Source organism: Rhea americana, unplaced genomic scaffold, assembly GCF_003343005.1.
Source record: "Rhea americana isolate MKP2758 unplaced genomic scaffold, rheAme1 scaffold_30, whole genome shotgun sequence".
NCBI classification, from domain to species: Eukaryota; Metazoa; Chordata; class Aves; order Rheiformes; family Rheidae; genus Rhea; species Rhea americana.
In genome coordinates this window covers 5909264-5936579 of record NW_028186424.1, presented here as the reverse complement: position 1 = coordinate 5936579, position 27316 = coordinate 5909264, and the positions used below count along the sequence as shown (strand labels likewise).

At 35.0% G+C, this 27316-nt stretch overlaps 1 protein-coding gene across 1 annotated transcript in view; it reads right to left on the bottom strand.

The window, feature by feature from the left end:
• POLN (DNA polymerase nu) overlaps window positions 1-27316 on the bottom strand; it is a 97268-nt gene that overhangs the window by 9605 nt on the left and 60347 nt on the right. The window contains exons 19-23 of the mRNA XM_085309700.1: window positions 23352-23434; window positions 19330-19461; window positions 15541-15651; window positions 13009-13087; window positions 2414-2481 (exon numbers count right to left, since the gene is read on the bottom strand). Coding sequence (XP_085165826.1) covers window positions 2414-2481; window positions 13009-13087; window positions 15541-15651; window positions 19330-19461; window positions 23352-23434 — 473 coding nt within the window. The remainder of the gene's footprint in view (window positions 1-2413; window positions 2482-13008; window positions 13088-15540; window positions 15652-19329; window positions 19462-23351; window positions 23435-27316) is intronic.

Here is a 27316-nt window from a genome sequence, read left to right as displayed (position 1 = left end):
AAATAAAAATACAATAGACACTTTCTTCAAAAGATTGCTGATCCCTGAGAGAAAGCATGCTGCTGGTCACTTCATTCTTTTTGAAGTTTCTTGTAAACTAGGTGGGCAAAGTGAGGTTTGATGCCCAGGTTCATTTCCTAAAAGTCATGTTAGCAACTTGATTAGAGTTAGCAACTCTGATTGGTGGCAACTCTGATCACTTTTATATGGTAAAAGCTTTGAAGCAGAACTTAGGGGTATGTTTGTGCTGCATAAATGTAGGGGCACCCTAAATAGTTACACTGTGGCTGCAAAGCAGGTGTATCTGGAGTGTTTGACCTGGAGAATTCCAGGAGATAGAAAGATTCACGAAAAGGATTATCATGGCTTGAGCAGCGATGATTTAGCTGAGGTTCCCTCGAAGTGGATTTGCCACACACAAGGACACAGGCCTACGGTATTCTGTGGAAAAGGTAAGTGCACATGTGTACACACACACACACACACACACACACTCTTACACACAGAGAAATCTGGCTGCATTCACTGATTTCTCTTCCAAGAGAGAATTGACCTGCAAGACTTGGAACTCTATGGCAACGGAGGCGATAATACTTCAGAGATTTAAGCAACTATCTTGCATTCAGTGACAAAATGTATTAATGCTTCAGTGTCTCATTTAAAACTATAATTATCACTGAAAATGAGTTTGGAAGTCTTATCAAGGTCCCCAGGGTTTCTGTCAGTACCTCAAACAAAAAACTGTTTTCCAACCATCTGCCTTGAAAGAAGAGGAACTGAAGAGGAAGTAAGCTGGGAGCTCCTCATCAGCAAAGATAYAGACAGCGGAGAAGTTGTGCAATCTTATAAATAAACACATTATATATCATATGTGTTATCTGCAACTATTAGAGCTACTGTTGTTAATTATTCATATTCACAGCAATTAGTTTAACTTCCTTTAAAAAAAAATAAATGCAGTTTTCTGTCTCCAACTTCAGAAAAAAAAATCTAGTCATGCTTTTATAATGAGATAAATTATTACTGTTAGTCACAAAGTGGCTAAAGGTTTTCTCAGGTATACTGGTAAAGTATTCATTTTGCTGAATTTGCTACAAATTTATATTAGTAACAGAAATCAAAATTTGATCCAGTGAGTGTAGAATCTATGAGTTTCTACACACATAAGCAAGCATGAATAACTTTTATCTTTTGGCTATAATGTTGTTAGCTTTACAGTTAATGCAAATTGATGTGAGATAAAATCTTCTATGCTGCCTTTCAGATCAATATACTACACATTCTAAGACTGAAACTATGACACTTTTAGACATTGGCCTTTTGTAACTAGACATAGCAACCTCTGATAAATTGTATTGTGGCTTTTTAATTTAAACCAGATTTGAACTCTTGTATTYGAAGGTCAAATGTTAATACAGTAACCCAATTCATTACATCGCCCCTAATAAACTGAACTTAAATATTTTCCAGGTCCTTTGTTTTGATCAGATGGAGGGTTAACATTCTCTTTATGAAGTAATACTCACAGGAGGGATCTGTGGTGAAATGAGACTGATGATACAGCAAATTGTACTATTTAAATGAATGTAGTACAGGAAGGGAGAAATTAATTTCCACTTAGATGCTTAGGTTATAGTGGAAAATGCATCTTGTATTGGTTCATTTAGCTTATTTGTGACCTTACGCTGACTATTTTAGCGAAAGGTATTGGTCAGCTTCAAACTAGATCAAAGTCAGTGAATAAATACTCAGTGCCAACAGGAATAACCCTACTACTCATTGCAGAAGAGACTCAAAGGCCTTATATGTGCCCTCTTTCTCTAGCTAAATTTGTACCAGATGCAGAGAGAAACTGGCTTAGGAAATAATGTCTGGAAGTAAGCCAGATGAGAGGATAAAAAGGTAGGCAGGAACTTTTACTAACCCATAGCCTTGAAAGGCCCATCATAAATTTCTCTTAATACAAAAAGCAGTAAAATAAGTTAATTACATTCAGAATTTCGTACTTCTTTATATAAGTATTTARTATATAATATGTCCCACCCTTAAGTATTTAGGAAGTTATTTTTCAAGTCATTCTTTTTAATCTGATTTATTTTCTTCTGAAACTCTCTGAAACCTTGGCAAAAGCATTATTATTTAGCTTTTTAGGATTCACACWTTGGATAAGAGAATCTTGATAGGAAAATTAAAAACAAATAAGCATTTTGATTAAATTTGGATGAGGTTTCATAGATAATGCTTTGTCTACATCAGAGCCAGTGATAGAAAATCTTCAGAAAAATCTGCATAGTATATATTTTCTTATTTCTGAGAAGCACTATCATTCTTGCTGTTATATTAACTATTTATTCTTTCAGAAATATCATGCAATGGGGAAAAAAAGGAGTGAGAGAGAGGAGAYTGTACTTACCCGAAAATTCCTGAATTTGAGAATCTTCTACTTCAAACAACAACTCATCATGAATCTGGGCAATTAACCTAAAAAAATATATATTTTTTCCAGAGAATTTAGATAACATATGCATGAATTTTCTAACAGCACTTTCCATTAATATCATCAACTAGGTATTGTCACATGCACAGTGAATACTTCAAAGAGAAAATAAACACYCTAAGAAAATGAAGCTTTTGTTAGTGGAGTTAAAATGATTGCCACTCCACATATTCTGAAAACATATGGGCTGTGGTCTTAAATCCAAACTGCGCTAACTTATAAATGTCATTCAGATTTGATGATGTGACAAGGTATTGCCTAAAACCAAYGTAATTCATTGTCAAGAAGCCAGCCCTCTTGTAAGAACTTATACAGACAGAATATGGTTCATTGATATAGCTTGTTTGTCTCAGGTTGAGGCTGCAATAAATCTGGTTACAAACGGGCAGTTTTACTAATATAAGCTAGGTCAATGGTAACAGTGTGTGGCTCACTGGTTTCTATTAACACCTACTGTAGGTTTGGCCAGCTCTTTCCAGGAAAGAAGCCTTTCAYTTAAGTGCAAAGTGTCCTCACACTGACAAACAAGTAGGTTGAAGAATGAAAATGTAGGTCTGTGCAACCTGATCTGCTGCCTCTACTGTCAGGACAGTTGTCTTCATCAGAAGAACAGAATATACAGCTGAGAGCAGTAACATCTCAAAACTCATGCAAGTAAATCTACCAGAGCACTTCARTTAGAGCTGCAACAAATTTATACCGTTGCGCTGCTTTCCTTTTTGTCTGTATTCATTCTCTATCTATAGGTCTCTCACATATGGACAGTTTCTTAATTGCTCAGTGCTTACAGGAATAGTACCCTAAATTATCGGTTTGTATGCAAAGGTACCTTTACAATGGAAATAATAAATGTATTTGTCTGAATCATGTCCAAACCAGAAATGATATATTCTAATACATGCAATCTTTGAGTCCAGTTCTCAYTTAGGCAGGAAAAATACCACGTATCTAATCAGACTGTATTCCTACAAGGTTTATTATATAACTTCTTTAATCATTGTAGTTACCACCTATTTCTGAATTGCTCTGTAATTCATATATAACATTTCAATTAAAAGTCCACTTTAGGCTTTTCTTAATACCTAGCAGCTATTCAAGTAAATCATTCCTTAGAAATGGTTGAAACATAAGTATAGTTACTACTTATAACTTTTCACAGCTTTTGGGAAAATATCCTAAGATAGTTTCACACAGCTTTAAATTACAATGTGACATTGACTAACAGTGTGGTGAGATCTAATAATAGACCTTAAATTATTAGTCACTTACACCACAATCAGGAGCAGAGTGAAACAGATTAACATATTTCTAATAGGAAATTGGGACACAGGATACAAAAAGAAATAGATGAAAAGACCAAGATCATCTGTAGCAAGACAATATGGTTACACGAAGAGTTATAATTTCCAATGTAAGTAAATTAATTAAAGCAAGAGATTCCTCATAATCATTCAAATGACATGCAAAAAGATAAAATCAGAAAAACTGTGAATATTAAAACCTCTGAATATACTGCAGATCAAGGGAATAAGTGAAAATAATTACTTTGATTAAATCAGTGCAATAAAAATGTGATAGWCTGGTTATTATTTGTATCAGAGTAGTGTGTTATGCCTCCAGTTGGGATTGGAGCACCAATATTTAGTGAGAAACAGTCCTTTCTTAGAAGAATTTACAATATAAATTATATTTTTTATCATCAGTTCATTAGGATTTAGGAATAGAGGAAAAAGAATTGGATTTTCAAAGACACTTGGAATGAGATTAACCGGCCACTTCATCACCATGCTAAAAGTAAAACTGAGTTCAGGAGGATCAGGGTTGGGCTGGAGATGCATACTTTCATATAGTTCTACCTGATGCAAGTCAGAAAACCTGTGGAAGCACTGTGAACTGAAGGCAAAATATCTGTCTAGACAGTCCAAAACACCTGATCCAACTCTTCATGTTCTAGTGCATCTACTGAAAGCAGCACAATTACCTTGTTTCYCCATCTGGGCTGAAATACGCTGTTTCTCAATGTTCATCAGACGGTATAGCACACTATCAATGCAGTTATATTGCCTACAGTTAGTTTAGTAACTACATATTGCTGTATAATGCATCTACCCACTCTTAAATATCTTCCTTCGAAGCTCAGGATAAYATTCGGTGTCTGTTAAAACACACAGCTAGAAACCAGCATGGCTGGTTCTCTTTCTAGCTCTGTTCTGCTAAGCAACACACGCACCTCATTTCACACAGAAAATGGGGTCATTTATCTCAGAGACACGAGATCTAAAAAAACAGGATTTCTAAACATTTAAATTTTCAAATGAAAATTAGTACCTAAGTGTTTAATTAACACTAAGCATGATGTCCCAGTTTAAGGCCAAGAAGGGGAATTGTACATACTATTTCCTCCTTTTCATCTAACAAGTCAGACTTTTTTATGTTCTCAAATCTCTTTTCCTTGTCCCTCTTAGGTCCACATCACAGATTCTGCTTAGTTCAAGGCCTCCTCATAATCATACAAGTGATTTGATATGCAAAAAAAATATTGTCATAAAAAGATTTTTTCCTAATGTCTATTTATGAGACCACGTTGCCTCTAGCAGAATTTTTCATAGGACCAGGGCAGTTTGTTTTCCTAATAAAAGGCCTCCTGCATTTTTGCAGAGTCGTTAAAGTAATAATATTCTCATGCAATGTGCTGTTCTATAGCAGGGAGCATTCAATGTGACATCTATACAAATAAAAGAAAAATCAGAGTAATCTATGGGTTAAAAATTCATAGCTTCCCCCATTCCAGTGGGTGCACACACATCTATAACACACCTTGAGTGAACAAGTATGGAAAAAAATCTATGCTTTTGTATAGCTTGACTCACCTCCACTATGAATCTTGAAATAGCAAGCTCCTACAGTTGTCTCTTGCTATGGTAAACCAGACTGAAGACTACAGGTCAGGTAGGGACCAATATTCTTTTTGTTCTACAGATTATAAGAATATCTTTGATACACACAGTAGTATTTCCTTAATTATTTTATTGATTGCCTGAAAATTGGGGATTATTTTTAGCCAATGTGCATGCTATTTCTTTTAGTGAAAAACACATCCTGCATCTGCATYAGACTGTGATGYGGAATGTGGTTGTAACTACAGCATGCATTTTCAAACGCTGAAGCTTTTCTGTGATTGCCAGTTTAAACTTGATACCAATTTAGTGCACCCTGCACACAATATCCTTGTAAAACTATTGTGCTGCACTACAGAATTTTAAAAAGAAAATCCTTTTAATTCTGTTAAACACTACATTCATGATTCTTCCTGTTTACTATGAAGTAACATAGAGATTAAACCACTGCTAGGGGTGGCAGAAGAGACTATGAATGAATTGTGCTCAAGATAGGACACCCACTGCAAAAAGAATTAAGTACTTAGCAAATTTTCAGGTCTTTAAGGATCCACTCAGTTATCATTACTGTATCATAATCATACAAGTGATTTGATATGCAAAAAAAATATTGTCATAAAAAGATTTTTTCCTAATGTCTATTTATGAGACCACGTTGCCTCTAGYAGAATTTTTCATAGGACCAGGGCAGTTTGTTTTCCTAATAAAAGAACAAGTTAAGATTTTGTATGTTACTGCAAAACAGCACACTCCAGATCTGGACCTTTGTTTTCTAAAGCACAAAATTGCGAGTTCTTCCTCGACTACCCGAAACGTGCTGCGTAGAAACATGCTATTGAACTGACTTCAACACAGCAGCTATCACATCATTGCCTAGCAATTGTATTTCTTTACCATTAAAGCAAGCAACTTTTGTCTATCTGTAAATGAGAATTCTGTGGCATGATATGTTATAGAGTGTATGTCTGAAGCTCTGTTTTAACACAGTTACGAGCAGTTATTAGCCAAGGAATACTCACAYTAATGAAACTTAGGCTCCTCATTTTGTCAAGGAACTACGGGAGATTCTAACTAACATGTTCTGAAGTGACATCTGGAAGATCCCACTCTGTGAACCAGCTTTGTAAGGATCCTAGCTCCTAATATACTTACCTGCATTGGATACTTAAAAGTTGTTCAGCGAGAACAGCTCTCTACATTTTCTTTTTGTATGTTTTTGTGTCATCAGGGAGATTTTTACTGCTGTTAACAACACATCCCAAACATAATATTGTCTAGTTTTCCACACGGAAGATAACATGAAATAAAAAGCACCTACAGAGTGACCAAAAGTATGCTAACGAATTCCATAGTTTGGAAGCAGAGAACATGGCAACTCCAGACCACTAAGTTGCAATAACTGTCCCTATTGGGTTTCCTCATCACGGAGGCAAAACTACCATGGGAGGTCTCATTAATCAGAGGCAGTACAAATGAAGAGGATGAAAGACAGCCTAAACCACAGGTATAAGGTACTAAGTATATTGCTTAAAGCGTATCAGAGAGAATCTCATATATTACATTGAGCCGAGTGCTGTAAGACTTTGAAAAGAAAATAATTTAGAATGAGGTTTCATACAGTGGGAAGCCTTAAATAATAGGGTCTGATTCACATGAAAAATAAGGAATTAAGGGCACCTTATTACGACTAAGAACCAAGCTGAGGAGCYCAGATTAAAATAGCTTAAGTCTTACCTATGTCCTGGTGCTAATGCTTCCTATCAGTTACCTCTATGTCTTCAGAAAAAAATAGGTATGCTACCATTAGACTGTCTGATTCTGGACTAGAGCACTCTGGTATAAAATTTCCATGAAAACTGATTTCTTTATAATACAATGACACGCTGAGAATTAAACCATAACTGAAGACTATATTTTTTAAATTCCAAGGAATCTTTTTAAAAGAACTGAAAAGGGGGAAATACTTGAAATGCACCATAACTCACTTATTTGGGTAAAAATTCTGGTAATTATTAAAAAATCCTACAGAACTTTACTTAAGAATATAAAACAATATTAACAATGAAGATTTTTATATAGATATAATGAAAACTACATGTATATATACAAAAAAGTGACTAAAAGCACACTACTTCTTAAAAAGTGTTAATAACCACTTAGCACCAAAACAACCCATTCAGAAATACCTAAAAAATTAGTYCTCTTCTATCACATACAGTTTTCTTCTTATTTATAATAGCACTATGTCTCTGATTACTGAATTTAATACTATTTTCCTACAACAGCAACAGATTTTGTATTCCAAATTACTATCTTTGTCTGTCTTCCTACAATATCCCACATTTTAATAAATAAAATAAGCATCCAACTAATAAAGTCACATTTTTTCATTTTGAAATTGAAGCCTCTACATGCTTACAGGGTGACTGCAGCACTGCAGTTAGAAGAGTGCACAGTTATAAACTTCGTATATCACCATAAACTAAAAAAAAAAATCCCAAAAGAGCACAAAAGCCAGTAAGTGGTTAGAAAGAATGATAGAACTACTAAGGTGATTTTGAAATTAGATAAATAACACAATATGAAAAAAGTTACTATAAACAATAGTAACAAATCAACAGTAGAAAGGGAATTTCTATTCTCTGTGTCCTGTCACTCAAGAACAAGATAATACTTAATTTTAGCATGGGAGAAATTCAAAATTAACAATTTAAAATTTAATTTAAAAAGAATATTGGTTTACAAAGCCTGTAATTAARCACATTTCCAGAAAAAGCCAGAGGAGCCAACCATGTAACAAATATTTCTATGGATTTCATGAACCTCAAGAATTAACAAAAATAATTGCAATGATTTGGGGGGAAGACTTTGAAGTCTCATGCTTCAGGACTTAGACTCATCCCCACAATCTCAGAGCAAGGTAAAAATTTACAGACAAACAGGCAATCCCTACATACCTTACACCTTCCTCCTGAAGCATCTGCTACCGGCCACAGTCAGTGATAATGGACTAGACGGACGTTGGATCCAATTCTTCTTAGAAATCTCTGTTCCCCACCCTAACACTCCGTATTTATATATATGTATTTTTAGATACTACAAGTGCTCCTTGTTATTTAACTGATGCACAATTTCCCCACAAAAGTGCACAGATCCTAGTGGAAATAATGCCTAGTAAATTGTARTGTAACAAAAGAACAAGTTTAAGATAATTTTGTAACATTTTGTATATTTTTCAAGTTTCTCCTGAAGCTGCATCTATGAATATTTTTAATGCTGTAAAAGCTATAGTTACATATCATGCCTGCATAGATGTTACCTGAATGTAGTTTGAGCTAYTCCTTTCACAGTTTCCTTAAGAAAAATCACTGAGGCCAAGATATTTTAACTACAAAAATTCAGCTAACTTGTGAAATTTATGTTTTCTTGGTGACATTTTAAAATCAGCTACATGACGAATGGCCTTTTTGCATATCTGCAACCACATGCTGGGACAATGGGCAGAGTACCAGAACAATAAACATTTAYTTGAAAATCCCAGATAATTGCTACAGAAGAAACATGAGTAAAAATAATTCTTTAATTTCTTGAGAAACAGATAAAGAGATATAAGATTTACTCTCAGAACTAAACAARACCATTGTACGTAACAGCAGCACTAACAGCTGACTGAATGCATTTGATTGAAGTTATGATATAATCAAACAGTTGGTTGTTACTATGTCCTTCCAAGTGAATCTAAAAAACTACCACCACTTAATAAAGTACTAATGCTTGAATCCCTACACATCTTATGAAAATGCTTCTAGGCTCTTCTCATGTGTGACTAAAACTGAAGCCACTTCCAACAAAAGAGCAATGTGTGATTTTGTCTCGTGATTTGGGTTAGGAAAAGAAATCCCGGCCACCAACACAAAGCTTGTTCCTGGCATGACTAGGGTTCTGTCTTGCTAATTTAGCTATCTGTACAGAAGCAATCTGCATTTACAGTTCATCAACTCAGAAAATCATTAGGTTGATTAAAGCATTTGTTCTTTGAGAGAGACATACCAAACCTTCAGCATCCATTGTTATATAAAAAAAAAAAAAAAAAAAAAAAGTTAGGACCAAGAATAAAAGATTGTGCCTTTTCCTCTTACATACTGGTTGCTCCTCCTTGTATGATCATTCACTTATGTTGGGCCTGTCACTGAACCTGTTTCTTTAACTAGGCTCTGGACGTGCTGAGAAGTAAAGCTGTGTGTTTGTGGCACAAGTCCAGTGCTGTAGGAACAACAAATGGGTGAGAAAGGAGAACTGCTGGGTTCATGCCAAATTACTGAATATTTCTGTAGACCTGTTCAATTTAATTTGCATGTTGTTGGGAYATTATCATCTTTAATGACTAGAAGCTTGCTGAGTCACCCATGTAGCACCATAAAGACATTGGATAACGTCTGTATTATTTTCAGGTTACAAAACAATAATTTTGATAGGAATATATATGGGCAGCAGTTTTTCTGTAAGTTGCCAGCATCCTAATTTCATACCAAGTTTCCATGCATCTGCAACTGTCATGAGGTTTTAAATATTGAAAATAACTGTAATTGTCCATCAGAATTCACTGAGCACCTTTACGCTTTCATAAATCTCATAAATTTTTTCTTCAGCTGCTACTGTATGCCTTGATCACACCTCAGAAGCTTCTTTGTTATCACCTGCCTGTAGGAAACATTGTGTGGAGGTTCAGTGAATAGCATCAGACAGGTAGAGGCTGGCACTTGAATAATTTATGTCATTAGCTTACTTTCAGTAAGCAATCTGGCCAACAGCTGCAGAATAGCATCTTAACAAAGATCTGGACAATATGGAAGAAGTCTGAAGTCATTTTGGTTTGCCAGTGTCATGTGAAATGCACAAACGTGAGCACTGATGCCAGTAACAAACCCACAGAACTATCAGATCCTTATCATAAATATTACATTTATTGCTGCCTTTCCTCTTCTTTAAAATTATTTCCAAGCATCCGATTGACTTTTTATTGTCAACAGCATGCATTGCTTGGTTGTTATTTGAATTAAAAGATGAACAAACATAGAGAGAAAAAAGCGGTTGCCACTTGTCTGAACATCTATTGCTCAGTCACGGTGGAATTTACTGTTTGTTCATGAAGCCTCTCTGATTATCTTCATGAAAATGTAACCTGATTACCTTTCACTCATTTACAGATGCAATATCATATGTGCAAACAGTAACTGAAAATCTACTGGTTATTAGTTGCACAAAAGATGAAGCTATGTACTGTTGGGTCAGAGGTGGCTCACATTAGAACAATTTATGATACATGCAAAATGAATGCAGCTTTGCAAGTAAAGAAGGCTGTAAACACACCTGTGAACTAATGTTAAAGCTTGAAAGAGCATGTCTAGAATTTACTTTTTTTTTTTTTTTTTTNCTAAGGAAATGACACAAAATGTTAGCTGTTAGCCACTACCTGGCTGTCTTGTACAAGAAACCATCCCTCAGTGTAAATAAGGGGTTCAACATATAAAAGATATTTCTCTTTGATATGTTGTTCAAAGTGAAAATCCTGTTTCCAAAATTAGAAGTTCTAATAGGAAAAAAAAATACTWAAAAGGAGATGAAGATACAAGAAAAGATAGTAATGTGCTATCTTAGAAATGAATATGATCTGATGTGATGATAATAGGAGACTGATTGTATTTCTCATTTTGGAAGTGCTACTATGAATTCCCACTGTTACAACAACAGCACCAATTCTGTATACACTTCCTTTTAACAATATTTTTCAAGTGCTTTACAAAGGACACTAGGATCATTACCGCGATTTTAGTGATAAAAAAACTGAGAAACAGACCACTGAAAAAACCTAACTGAATGTCACCTGGCAGACAGTGACTGAGTAGAGACACAAATATGTGAGTTCTACTCCAGTACTGCACTGACGCGACCACAGCAATGCTTTCAGACGCCTCAACCAGCTTCTGTTCAGGTGAGTGTCCACAGAACATATAACGCTCTTGGCTCTGCTGACAAACCTGGCTCTTCAGTACCTACTACATGCTACAGCAAGGAGCCACTAGTAACTATGAAAAGGCTTTCCTATAGCAAGCCATCCAGTTGTTAATGGCTGGCAGCAGTTCAAAATCTCGGTTTAAAACAGTCTGCCTTTTAATTTCCCTTAGTCTTGGTGTTTTCCAGCTGTGATATTTATGGTAGGAATAAGAAGCATAGGTAAGGATACTTTTGTGTCCTGTACAGCACTTCCCCTATGCTTTTGCAATGCAGGGGAATTCAGCTTGTAAAACATCAATATTTTCTGTCTGTTACCTCTAAAACCACTTGGTGACACAAATTCTTTAAAAGAGAGAGTACAGAGAGCAACCACAGTMATATTTTCTGTTGAGAGAAGGAAACATTCACAAATTTTCCCAGAGATGGCATTAGTTGCAAAAATCTTTGGTTTTCTCTAAATTTCAAAACGCAGCTAGTTATTGGACCTAAGGATCTCTGTGCTAGCTAGGAATTGAAGAAGGGTAYGTGCTCTTTGCCCTCTCATCACATCAGCCTGATTTCACCATTAAAGACTGTTGGCTGTTTTGTCCTAAATGCCAGCTGCTGCATTGCTAATCTAACTCCAAGTTATGCCTGCTAAAGGAATTTTCAACCAGACCATGGATGCCASATTCTGGCCTCTTCTTTCAATCCAGGCAGCAAAAAGAATTTCAATCAGGGCAGAAACTGGTCCAAAATGTGCTATGCAATTTATTACAGTACCTCATTCAGTATTTAATGTATAGATGTATCATTGTCTGACTGCATGCAGTATCTCTGCCAAAGAATCATTTCCCATTCCAGATTCAGATTAGATGGCCTCTTCTTTCTTTCTTTTTTGCTTGCCTCCTTTGAAGTCCACTTGCAAAAATTTATGTTCTGTTTGATTGTATAYTACAGAATCAGAAAAGATGAGATCTTTTTCTGCATGTTTGTGTTCAAAGTRTCTTTCTACGATGGCAAATAGTGATGCTTACTGACTGTCTGCACCATTTATTCCAAGCTTTATCACATGAAAGTTAGATTTCATTATTTCTGCTGGCRGTGTATGAGTCTAGCGAATGCTCTGTGATCTCTCACTCAACTACACAAAGTCACGACAGAAGAGAATTGTGATGACCTAACTTTTCTTTAGAAAAGGAAAGCCATCTACACAAGATTAAAAATTTTTCATTTATTTTGCTTGAGCACTGGTTTCCTGATTCCTGTTTTTTCCCAGCCCATTGAATTTCAATTGCCATTATACAATACACTTAAAATACAGGAAGGATATGATCAGCGGGCTTGATTTCAAAGATCCTGAACAACCACTGAACTAGATCTGACAGAGTTTAAATAGCCCCAAGGGTAATTCATCATGTCAGGACTGATTTACAAAAAAGTTCATTTTAGCACAAAGATCTAACTTTGAATATATAAAGCCATCTCAGAAGTCTCTGCTCATTAGAAGAGTCAGAGGCATACACAGGATTTCCTTGGCTGCTTAAAATACCAGAAATACCTTCATTTCAACAATTTTCATTTTAAAATTAAACATTTTTACAGTCATAAATCACTAACCTGGCTGTTAAAGTTGGAGAAATGGCAACAGAGTTAAAAATCTCAACCATAGCCATTTTACAAAGATCAGCTGCAGATCCTACAAAAGAAAGTGAGCTGCTTTTAATTTAAAATACGTAAAAGGAAAAAATTCTCTTTAGAATCATGGCATAACAATAAAAAATGTCCAATGATTTTGAACTATTGGCATTGGCCATACTAGCAGAGTCAACTGATGTAATATATTAAGCAGATTGTAAGATTAATAAATAGTAAACTAAATACTTGGATGTTAATATAAAACCAGAAAATAACAACATTAATTTAGAAGTTAATTGAAGTTGAATTTAACAAGTCTGGCCAGGAGATGAGAATTTCTTTTTTATAAAAGCTGTTGAATTTCTGAAATGATTTTGCTCTAAATTTGAATTAAAATTTATCTAAAAATCAATTAAAACTAAATGTTGAAAAAAAGGTTAAAACATTTTCTCAGAACTGCTCATTAACCATAAAACAGGTGGAGATCCACAGCGGATTATTGAGATGTCCATGCTCAGTTGTGAATTATCCTAAATATATATCTTGTTTTCCRGTGCAAATGACATGTGTCAGATTGATTCAATGCAATAGATACAGGGCCTCACTGATATAGAAAGTAAGAAAAGATGCTTCTGCCAAGATCAAGTAGATACGTTCTTAGTGATTGTGAGCATAAAACTATAAAATTGTGTATTTTATCCACTGTAACAATGTTCTACTATGCATTCTTCATGAAATAAAACACAAAATAGCTTTCAAAAGGAAAATATTTTATTTTGTTCTGAAACCTGATTTTTAGAAAGGCAATTTAAATATTTTAAAATCTTTTCTGGTTGACTTTGATGCAATTTTGTAAGTTTAATTGATACAGCATACTTTAGGAAAAGTATTTTGATTATATTTTTCTGACCAGTCCTACAATCCTTTTTTAAATCATTCCTTAATGTTAACACGATAAAATAACATAATATGCCAGACAGATATTTTTCCATGAGACACTGATGGATATAGTTATTTTCCCAGTGCATTTGGAACTTACAAAATAGCACGTTACCAGAGAAGATGGTACCTTAATAAAATATGTAGTTTGTTCTCAGAGTTAGCCAGAGCCGAATCATAACTGGAATATTATGCTGTACATTGTTRAAGACTGTTGAACTGGTAAACATTCAGTAAGCGAAAAACATTGTGGCAAATCCAGTTACAGTAAGTTAAAATTGGAATTCTGTAAATTCCTCTCAATATTTGTGATGCCACAGATGAAGTCTTCTGATATCAATGCCTGCTAGCAAATCCAAGATGCCAGCTCCTTACATGAATTAGACTAGTTGTATATAAATATAAAATACACAAATACCATATTATATGAAGTTTAACACCACAACTGTGACAAAATGTTTTAGGATAAGTTAGAAAGTTTTTGTAATCTTTAAATAGTATCTCAGAGCTGAAATTCTGAAATTAAAAGCTCTAGACTAGAAATAAATTTTTAATAAAATTTAAGAATATTGAATATTTTGTAATTTTTATTTTATCACACCTTCCAATATCACATGTTATGAACAATGGCTACACAGTTTTTCATCAGATTTGTCCTCCARTATTATTTGAACCTGCAATGAAATACTGTAATCTTATTATTGTAGGTTATGATAAATGCATGTGCAAATTCTTGCAGAGAGTCCTGTGATGGTTTTGCCTCAGTTCCTAGCTCTTTGGACAGATGGACATAAGCAGGCTCTGATCGGAAGGCTCTGTACATTTATTCCTGCTGCACTGTACTCTCAGCAGGGCTTACTGTACTAGCTCAAGCATTGTGCCTTCAATCGGAGATGCCTGCTGGCCGGCTGGACAGAAACCCAGGTAAAGTGAACAYGAGACTGCCTGCAGAAGGTTGTGCTGCCAGGCTTAACGTTACAAACGATTACTGATCACTAATTTACTAATCACTTTATGCTATCTTTAATTTGCCAATGTATTTGGCAAATTTGCAAAGTTGTTTCAAAAAAAACACCTTTAGTCTTGCCCTTCATAGAATTGTTTCTGAATGTTCTTCACAAAGAATGAGTTGGRTTTCAAAAGAAATAATAATAATACACTGTTCTTGCAACACTGTGTATTTCTCAAACTAAACCTGACAAATTTGTAAGTAGCAAAATCACAGAAACCCTGGCTTTTGGGTAACAAATTGTCAAAGAAATTAGAAAGGAAACTGTTTTAAGGCAATGATACATCTGAAGCACCGAATCTTATATATTCGTATATAAGATTTGTATCTATACCTATATGTAGCTACTCCAGAATAGGACATTTTTCACCCTGTTTATTTGCAGTTTCCAAAGCAGCTAGGATACACAATTTAGCTTGTTTTTTAAAATGGAACTCATGCCTCAGCTTCATTCTTCTGAGATTATGAAACTAATCATCTACTAGAGTCAAACACAGACAGACAGACAGACAGATAGAAAATCAGATACGTAGGTAAGTAGGCAGGCAGATGATAGTTTTTTTTACCTTGAACAACAAAATTGACAGCCTGCCTCTCTGCTTGGGTCCGCAGTTTGTAATCCCGTGCATTGATATTAGCCAACGGTCTTTTACGGCCCATTATGGAAACCACATAACCTTGTAAGATTTAAATAGAAATTAGCATTATTCAAGTGACTAGTAATTAGACTTCAAAAATTCTTTTGGAATATGTTATATATTTTTATAGTTACTAAATGCAATTTAATATTTATGCCTATTGAGAAAAGTCAAAGCTTCTCAGAAATACTTAGATGTTGTATGGTTGCTCTAAGAATTATTTCATTCAGAGAACCGGTACAAGTTACACATGGAAAACTTCTGTTCATTAGAAGGGTCATTAGTAGTCTATTGATAGGAGTGTCTCCTGAGTGCCTACTTCATTAGGAGCGTCTACTGATACACCAGTAAATTTTCTCAATGGGAGATGAAACTATAAACACTTGGCAGAATTGGTTATTAGTTGCAGCCATAATAAGAGCTTTCTATGCAATGAATTACTTGGGGGTAGTGAAAAAATCAATCTGTGGAGCAATTAAATCATCGGGAATTTGTTCCAAACTTATCAAATAGTTTTCAGTCAATAGTTTTTTCCATTTTATTCATGTGATAAATCCATGTCCCTTTCACAGCCTCATTTTCTTAACAGTTAAAACCTTTATGTTCGGGCTAACGCAGTTTGCAACGTAACTCTTTTGAAGGGTGAATGAGAGGACTTAAGAGAGAGAAAGAGTCCTGAGGATCCTCCTGTCAACAAAAAACACACAAAAGCCTATCTCAGTTTATCTCCAAAAATTAGACTTCTTATTCTGATTATGTCAGAAAAGTGAAAAATCTTCCATGTTAAAAATATATTTTAACAAAAACTTCTGTTACACTCCTGATTGTCTCTGACTAACCACGATTCATCATCAGATAGTATGGAAGTTCACACTGCTAAACTGTTTCATCTCATCTTCTTTGACAATCCAGATATGCAAGCACCATAAGCAGACATCTGACCTTTCTGAAGAAAACACATACCCATTCTTATGCAGAAAGGATGAAAAAGGTTGTGCTGAATTAGAAAGGCTTTCTGTGAACTACTATGCTTCCAGGAGTATTGATATCAAAAGTACCATTTTTGGTTCAAAGAATTGAATTATCTGGAGGTCAGGATATTCACTGGCAAATCACTCTTCCTAATTTAACTACAGTTTCCTTGAAGAATAGTATCTGAGAGGATAGAATTCTCACAACGTTGGATTCTCAGAGGAAAAAAAAAAGATTAACTGCAATATCCTGTAACTGCTGTATGGTGTGTTTCCACAATAGAGTCACACTTGCAACAGACATAGCTGATTAGCATCCTCTGAACAAATACCATCTCTCATATCATAGCAGGAGGATACGCTTCTATGGCCAAAGGTTAGTCTGCATATACATGTTTAAATGAGGTCTTAACATTGTCTTTTTAACATGTTGATAATTCCATGAATAAAAATATCTTCATCACAGACGAATGTTATTTATCTGCTACCTGCAATAGCAAACATTCACAGCACCTAAATAATATTATTGTATCATATTATATCTTGGTATGAACTCTCATCAATAATAAAAAAGACTAAGATGTACTTTGCCAACAAAGTGGACAAGATTTTCAGTATGGCTTTGACATAAATTGCTTCTTCAACTCAGAGTCCAGTTGCACTTTTCCCTGACTTTCTGCAAGGATTTAAAGTGTTTGTCCTGTCTCTGAGATCATTCAAGGTCTCCTCAGCTGCAGTTTTGCCTGAAACTTTGAGTTTGGTCAAATTATTCTCACTCCAAGAGGGCTTGCTCCTCAGTGAAACAGATTCTGTTCACCTTCAAACTGTATATAAGTGAAGTTACTTTATAATTAGCTCACTAGGTTGCAATGTTTTTTTCCAACAAGAATCTAAGATTGACAGGAAAAGTACTACATAACGTTGACCTGCTGCAGAATTTTTGTGCCTGTAGAACTGAAACAGATTGTTCTTCCACCATAATGGTTAAACTGACGTGTAATGGTTAAATGGTTAAACTTTGGTTGATAGATGGGAGCAAGAGGAGGTGTAAGCATTAACTGGACAATGTGTGCCAGCTTTAGAGCAATCAAGGACATGAGTTAACAACACAACACTCTCATTTATTAAATACAGCGAACAGATTCTTTATCACAGAAGTCTGGTTATATAAACTCATTTGCCTTAAAGAGAAGAATGCGATGTTACTTTAAATAGATCAAAACAAATTTACATAAAGTATCTAATATTTTACTAGATATATTACGTAGGCCTTATTTATAGCTGAAAATAGGTTTTCAGTAACTTTTTTCTGTAGTAATAACAAATGAATAAATGCAATTATGTTACACAATGACAGTTCATGCTTCCTGAAGATTTTTAAGCTCTACTGCAAAAAAGGGAATATTATGATTTTCATGACTAAAAGTCTGAATGAGTTACATGTGTTTATTAAGCGTTTGCAAAATGTTGCAGCAGCTGGCCCCAAGAAGCATTCTGCACACTTCCGTCATCACAGATATCACCTGAGTTTCAAGAATATAAATTCTGACTGATGCAAAGAAGAAAAAGTTTAAAAAAATGGCTTTGTAAACTGGTTCTTTGACTTTATGGCTGAACTTCCAGGAGCCAGCAGCCAGGTAGTCTGCTTCTTAACTAAAAGATTCCTTGGGCCTTTTTTGTGTTGCAGTACATTATATATCAATATGATGCAGTGTAAGTTGACATTAAGTGGGGTTCAGTCTGGGAACAGAAGTCTTATTCAGTTAATATGTTTCTGAGCATATTTTCTGTTTCTGAGAAAGACTGGTTTAAACGTTTGCCATAACTTGCAATGAGTTACTAGACATCAGTCATTCATTTCATTACCACAAAACAGACTTACAAATTTTAGCTAACAGTAAGTATCAATAAATTAACAATGAGTATGATAGGATATGTAACAGTGCACTGCTTTGTAACATGCAGTTTTTTCCTACAGGCCTGCTACAAACTTTAGCCCTGAGGAGAGGTTTATTGAAACAACACAAAGTCCATTTTCTATAGAGTTGAGTTCTTTGCTTGCTGATTTTCTCTCTGAGTGTACTAGCCTAGGTCCACTCCCTTTCCATTTTCTTTGATATCCACACCTGATAAGAGATGGTACAAGATACAGCTTGTTCACACTTTTCAAAGCAATTTTGGAGACCATGCCCTTCTTTCAAATCTGTCTGAAACTCACTCATAGTTTCAAAATCCTTGGTCTGGTAGGGGACTGGCAAGCAAACATTAAGACAGGTAAACAGTGCAACTGCAAAACTTTTTGCTTAGGGAATTAGCCTAAAAGATTGTTTAACAGTAAAGAGTTCTTTGAAAAGTGTAATTTTTCACTCAGCTATAAAATAGCTTAGCTATTTTATAATCTCACTGCAATTTCTGACCAATTATTGTTTTGCAAAAATCTGAAAGTAACTTTAGAAATGAGTAACTTGCACTGAAAATCACATCCAGGCAAGAAGGATGTTTTCTTGCCAAGTACCAGCGATAAGAGTGTCTGGGGTAAATATAAGTACCTGGAAAGAAGTAGCTATGGATTTAACTTAAAAGAGAACAAACCTGTTTTACCAGGAAATGATAAAATTTTCATAGCTTATTCTGTCTCTTCACTTGTCCTACAAATATCTGAAATTTGGTTGAGCTGAATCTGTCTTTATGATTGTGACACAGTACTGATCAATAAACAAAAATATACTTACAGAAATTGGATTACCTTTTTTTCGACATTGTTCAATGGTCATCTTTGTAAATTCATGAACTTTCTTGTACTTTTGCATAAAACTATCTATAAAGTGACTGGCTTGAAGAGGAGTAAATCCAAGGCATTCAGCAAGACGCTCTTTACCTGGTACATAATAAAGCAGAACAGAAACCCATTTATCTATTACTACCTAGAACAGTAGCACCATTACATTCCACAGTTAGTGGATTATTAATAATTCATTTATTTCTAGAAAAGAGCATGGATTTGATACACTACAATCGTATTTCAAAAAAGCAAATATTTAACTTTAAGCCTGACTGGTTTACTAAAGAGATGGGTTAAGCGTGTACTGAAATTCCTAGCTATAATTTATACTTATAATGTGATTTAAATCTTCCTTCTTCATAGAATAGCACCTGTGTCTGTAAGTATCATTTACTAATTAAGTGTTGAAATATGCAAAATTGGAGGGGCAGACAAAGAACTTGAAGTCAATTTTAAATAAATAGAAAGGTGAATGAAGGTCTAGAAAAAAGATGGAGATGTGGCTGGTTGAGTTTGACAAAAAGTTTTGTATAGGGTATAGAAGTGACAGAAAAGCTTAATGGCCGAAACAATCAGACGAAGTGGCCTGATCTTAGAAGGTATTTAGGAGTCTCAGTCACAGATTTCAAACAGCCATAGACTCCTAAAAGTCTGTAAGAAACTGCGTCCAACTTTTGAGATAGAAGTGCTAGAAAAGGAACAACAGAATTGAAAAGTATTTGGAGAAAGGAAAAATATCTGCTGGACAGGGTATAGATGCACAGTATTAGTTTTATCTAATAGCATTTATAAGATAAAGACAAGATGGAAAAACACTGAAGACAGTTTTTCAGAGTATGAAAATATAAGCTGAGAGCTACAGTTTAAGCACATTTATAAGCCAAATAGTTCCACTAAAAATAAAACACACATCAGTGTTAGTCATATGAAGTTTGAAAGACAGATATATTTATGTCAGCTACACAGCAACAAAAACCAGCACTGTGCTGCAAATAACATAAGCTGAGAGGCAATGTCTCAAGGCACTACAGACAGAATAGTTGCTGTCAAAGTAATATTGTCAAGAGAAATTATCCAACATTTTTGAAATAGAGAAGATTTCAGCCACCTAAATGCCATCACTGTCAGCCTGATGTGCATTTCAGGACAATTCTGTAGCATTTTCTTCTCAGTCATGTCATACCAAGATTCAGGAACACCAGCCGGACAAAGTGCTAGAATAAGAAATTCACAACACATCTAAGATGACTCTTAGCTGAGCTAAGAGCTAAAAGCACAGGACTGCGCTTTTATTTGACATCTAATTAACTGGGCTTTTTCTTCATTATTCAGAAAATGACACATCTACCTGCTAACACATATATCATTAACAGCCAAGAGATTGCTATGGCTTCATTATAGCACTGTAACATCTAATTTTGTCCACAATCCATCTAGAGAACTATTGATAAATAGTCAAAATATTGCATAAAACAGCTATAGTAATAAGGAAATCTGAAAGGTTCTAAGGAAGGAGGAACCTTTCAGTTCATGGGGAGCAAAAAGAAGGGACTGTTCAGCCACACAACTGCATCAGATCATGTTCAACAACACGCCATGCTAAGCAATGCTCATGAATAGACTAAAGCTTTCCTGAGCACTCCCCTTAAATTATCTGTGCCTGGGGAATTGTTAGCAACAGCCTAAGAATTGTATGAGTTGCAGTGTTCTCCATTCTGTAATGTCACCTTTCAAAACTGAAAATATCTTTATCAGTTCTGTTTTTTCACTTTGACATTCCTCTGTGTTATATATAATTCAGGACTAGAACATACTGTAGTTGAATAGAATTAATTCCTTATTTTACAGATGCTTTAGTTGTCTTTGCTCTACTTTTACAAGATGACTGAGGCATATACAGGTGAATTGAATTGCTCCAAATCAAGCAAACAGACTGTAATACTGCCATCCCTCTCAATATTTGGTATATTTATTGAAGTACCAATTCCTAGACATGATAACACTCATCTTTCTTTATTAGACTATGTTCTATCCCCCAAGATAATAGGAAAGATCTTGAAAATATGAAAAAATTGTAACCTAAAGCTAATAAAACAGAAAGCAAATAAATCAAAGATTATTATTTGTTAAATGAAAGATTTCCATTGAATCCAATAAGCATATAATACAGACAAGTTCCTTGGGGAATGGTTCTGTATTTTTTAATTCCAGAAGAAAATAAAAAGTAATTCATATTCTCCAGTTGTATCAAAATGTCTCCTTATAAAAATTTAGCAATCTTCTGAAGGAAGGGAAACTTTGGATGGAATCTAATCTAATTTAGGTATCTAACACTTTTTTTAATCTGCTAATTTCCATTTAAATAATTTTACAATATTACTCTGTGTTACAGAGCTCTTAATTAGAATCTGATCATACTGGCACTGAACGGAAGCATCTTACTATTTTATAGATGCTTCAATGGCCCTCATTTGGGAGAGATGAAGCACAAACAAGTACATGGAGATACCTAAATAAAGCACTGTTACACTGAACTTTTCAGTGGCTGGTACCAAGCAAACGAAGGACTGCCAACACAATCAGCTTAATCTAATCATCTAGACCCTCTGTCACATGAATAGAAGGCTCCAGTGAAGGAGGCTCCAGCCCAGGTATTTAAACATTTCCTTTTCTCTACTGACGGTATACTTAAGCGCATTCAAAAGGTGGTGATTCGCTATAGAGTTAGGCATCTTCCTGTACCGCTGAAAATGAAGGGAACCAATAGGAAATGTGTAGCATCTGTATGTTCCAAGAGGTAGGGGTGCTAATGCTTGCATTTTGCAAAATAATCTAAGTATGAAAGCACTCTGCTGGAAATGGGAGATTAGATTCTAGATTCAGACTGTGAAGGACTGAATCCACATTGCAGGAAGCTAGAGCTCCCAGACCTGGGCTTTTTCAGCTTCTACATTTTAAAATGCAATATAGCTTAATGTAAAATGTACAGGTATATATATGTAATGTATACACATATCTATATCTAAAATAAGTCTAGAGAGCTGAATCTGCAGCTCTCTCCCCCCCCCCCACCCCCAGCTGAATGCTCTGAACAGTAAATTCWGTCCCTTGGTCAACTCTGCCTTTGGTTCAATAACCATTGATTGCTCATTGCAAAGTGTTTCAGGTTCAAAAGGTGGTCTAGAAAGTGTTCTTATCCTGGAATCCAGGATGTAGTATTAAGTCCCTCTAGGTTGAATAGAGCCTGCAACCTAGGGATGAGTTTTCCAATTGTTCTTCTTCTCTACAGCTTTTATATTTCTCCAGAGGACTTGCATAAAGCTTAGTTAGTTGCTCACTGAAGCAAATACATGAAATCTTTTATGCAGGTGATAAGTACTTCTTCCCAGAAGACAGAATTCTGAGCATGTATGAACAGGTAAAGTTACGTATCAGGAAAGTTGGGCATCTTTCAAAAAATGGCAAGCAGTTTTGGAAAGCATGCAGAATGTCTCCATTTCAGTAGGTTTTAGCTATCTAGACAGGAATTAGGCAGAAGTGGTTCTAGGAATGCTTTTTGCAGGTCCACTGCAGTTGTGGAGAAATGGAAGCAAACACCATGATCCAATGTGTTTTGAGACAATACTGGAGTTATTTCAATTTCACCGCAGTTATTCTCATGTCTGTCTGTATACCGAAAGAATGCAAAGTCTGCTCAAAATTATACTAATTTTCTATAAAGACAAATACTTCAGTTAGATCAGCAGCAAAGAAACATAAAATTGAAGTAACCTTTGTATATGCCAGTGTGATTATATTAGTTTGACAATTCTCATACTGAGTAGACTATTTAATGATACTTGGTAAATGTCAAAATACAACACTGACAAAATTTTACTCATCTTTAGAAATCCGGTCCACTTGTATAAGTTATGTAAAAAGTGCACTTTCATAAAGTATGAAATAAAATCTGTTGCAGATCTTTTTGTTTTTGTACAAATCCCTACCTGCTCCATAAACCACCGAGTAGACCATACGCTTTGCCTGTTCTCTATCAGTCTGCTTCACTTGTTCACTTGGAATCCCCTTCCTAAGTAATCAAAAAAAAATGTTATACTTTCAGCCAGAAGTAATTTATATTGTTAGTCCATAGAAAATGTATTTAAAGTCAATAAAAATTTAATAAATACAGACTTATAAGATATGAACAGAAGCACTTAGGAGCTTCCATCTTAGGCTGCGAATGTACAACTTCTTTATAAATTTTGGCAGTGACAGTCCCTAGTAAATGAAACTCTTTAAACTTCAGTCTTCATCTTCTCCTTTCCCCTTTTTTAACAAATTCTTGGCTGGGAAAATTCCTTCTACTATATTATTAGTTCTTTACAGTGAAGGGGCTCCAATATTGACCCATGAGAAAAGGTAAATCTTTGTAGAAAGAGCATTTCTTCAAGACATGAGGCATACAGAGATTCTATTTTCTTAAAATAGTAAGTTTATTATTATAATAATAGAAACATTAATAATAGAAATAATAATTATATTATTTTAAGCTTACTTAAACAAATGATGCAATAGCACTTTTCTAGTAGATATAGCTAACCCTTTATCAGGAATAATTATTGATAAAAGTATGCACTGAATCTCTCTATATGCCTCACAGAGCTCCTCAACAGAGATGCTTCATCAAAAAGCAGCAGTGGCTGTTTCTTAGCTTAACTGGCCAGTATAGCTACTTTACTAGCAACAAAATATCATCCTTTTCAGTTCCCATTCAGTCACCAAGTGATACAAACAGTCCTACCAAAGGGTTGGTGGACTTGGTAATTTACAAATTAAGAGCTAGGACTCTGTAATCATCGGGTACATGCCTCCCCCCCCTTTTTTTAATCCAATGTTTAAGAAAGAACACTGACAATTATTGACAATTGACAACACTGACATGTTTTRGTTTAAATGAAAGTGCTTTTGCAGAAGTCTTGATCATCTACTCATACTCAGAAAAGAAATATCCGACTCAAATTGCATTTGGAACTTAAAGATGACTTGCTATCAGAGATAGCTTATGAACAGCTTATGAAAAAGTCTCCTCAGGTTTTCTCATGAGTCTGTTTAAGATGGTTCAATTGCACTTTCCAAGCCATAGTGATGCCATAGTGATGCTTAATCAAGAAAGATTTGGCTGACAAGCTTTGAGAAAATGGCATATTTCTGTGCAACTTCTTTCACTATTATTATAATATTCAAATATCTAGAAAAGCAACAAAAATATAAATTTGTACTTGCTTGGCCTATATGCTGATTTTACCCAGGCCTATACACAATATAATTAGGCACTCTGAAAAAATGAACAGGTAAATCTTTGGTGAAAACAGATTTAGGCAAGTACAGATTTTTTGAAGGCAAAAGTAATGCTGAATATGTTTTCAATATATTTAAATCAATCACTCTGGTAGTTAGAAATTCTTATAATTAACCTTCTCTGTTGTGTCATTTCAAAAAGTCAGGGCTCTTTAGAATAAAGTGGGTTGAGATTTTCAAATGTACCTGATTAAGATGAGAGTGGCAAATGAAACTATCAAATACAGATTTAGGAAACCAGACATCATCAAGGATTTCCTGAAGCAACCTCTGTCAGAAAGTCTGCAGGAATTTCCTGAAGGTCCTGGCAGAAAAATATGTATATTCTTGAGAAAGCCAGAATCCCAGAATCAGGAGGAAAACCAGAATCTGATAAGGATTCCCTAGAGAACTGTAAATAGATGTTACCAGAGGACCTTTCCAAGCTAACGAACCAAAACTGCAGACTACTGAAGCTAGCGAAACAATACAAAATGTAACGCTATTTTCCCCAAATAATATAATTTGAACTAGAAGGCTTGGAGAAGGCAAAATACAGCAGTATAGCAATAGGATGTATTTACAAATTTACCTATTCCTGAGGCTAGAGACAATTGAGTGCCAAGGGGTATGCAAAGAGTCAGTGTGTTAGCTGCTGTCCTCTCCAAAAAAGAATTGTAACTGAAAGAACAAAGTGGGTTCAGAGGCAGGGAATTCTGCAGAAGAACATCTGTACTGATGAGGTGATGGTACAGAAGAGGCCATTCACCAGCACAGAGCTGAAAAAGTCCTGCTGGGGAGGACTGGAATGGTTCTTCAACCAGAGGTTCTAAAGTAGTTTTAAGACTGAAAGAAGACACTGGACCAAGAGTATGTGCACAGTGAGACTCAATGCTGGGATTTTAAAACTGATTTTGGTTCATACCAAAGTGGCTGACTAGCAAAAAAAGAGATAGACTTACTGCTCTAATCTTGACAGGCAATGTCAGGGGAAGGATACTGTCTTGTGATAGAAAGCAATGTCAGGGGAAGGATACTGTCTTGTGATAGAAAGCAATCACAATATAGCCTGGTCTAACACAGTTGTTAGTGCTTACGTATATGTGTGATCACAGCAATATCAATAGTCATTTAGCACTTCCTAGTCTTTAGTTATTCAAGAATATATATATATATACATATACATATACATATATATATATATATATATATATGAATGAATGAATGAGAAGCAATTAAAATTTTGGAGCTTGATCTCAAACATTTCTTTCAATGATAAAAACAAAATGGTCAGTCAACACGTCCTCATGTGTTAGATTGGGATAGCAGAGCACTTGTCAGAGAGGCATTAAATCTGGCATGCTGTATAATTTGTAAATTTATGTATCACATTCAAGAACCCAGAATAATAAAAGAAGAAATTGCCATATAAGTCACAAGCACTTGAACAAATAGAGTCATTAATCTAAATTGTTCATTTTTCTTAATAATGAAATTCTTTCTTTTTTTCTGTGTGTCTTAACTGTGATTGGTTTCTACATAGCATGCTTGATTCCATCTGTAATTCAGGGTGACATCCCTGCAGTCTGAGGTAAAGATTTTTCCTATGAATAACGTAATGGCTTAAGTGGCTGCATTTCTTATAACTGTAGCTGCTATGTTAGCAATCCTCAATGTTCTTTCTCCTTCAGGCTGTTTCCTCTAGAAATACACTTATTTTTATGATAATTAATTATTTTGTTTTAAAGAGTTCTCTAAGAATCTATTTAAAGTTAAAAATTTTATTTTGATTTGGGATTCATCTTGGAAACACCATGATATTCAGGAAAATATACTGTTATCTGCTTGCTTACATAAGATATTTTTAAGCTATCATCACTAAGAAAACTATCATCTAATGCATGCAAATACACAATACTGAATTTTGGTATAATGTAAAACAGATCTCTAATGGAGATCCATTGTTTTAAAATAAACTTGCCTCTGAAAAAGGAAGCCGAATGGACACAAAAAAGCTTTAGCTATCAGGCCTAGACAGTAACATAGAGGCAGATTTCAGCTCACTCAATACTGTATGTATATCTGGAAGAATGGGAAGATGTTAATGTATAGGAACATAACAGAAACTGATGTAGAAAAAAGCTCAGGATAAGATTAAATTTGCTGGAGGTTTTGTTGGGGGAAATAGCTGTTTAGGATTTCTTCTGAAAACATATATATACAGTCATTAGCTCCGGCATGAACCACCTGTATTCTTCTGTTTTATAGCATCCTTCCCATTTCTCTGTCTCTCAGATAAGCAATCGGTTCAAATTCATAATTAGTATTATCATCATACTCAAATTCCTCCTAACTTGCCATCTCCAAGTGTGCAATATTTCACTTCTTACATGCCTGCGTTCTTAACTTCCTGTCCATGCTTGCACACTTTTCCCAGTCTGTTTCCATAACTCTAATTTGCTTGTCCATTGCTTTCCTTTGTTTAATATTGCTTTGCAAGTACTTTGCTTTGTAGTACTTTACTTGATACACATCTATTAGATAAAATAAAGAATTGACTTCTGTGCTGGAAGACACTKATCTAGTTCAGGTTAACAGATCTCATTATCCTTGGAAGAAGTTAGCAGAGCTG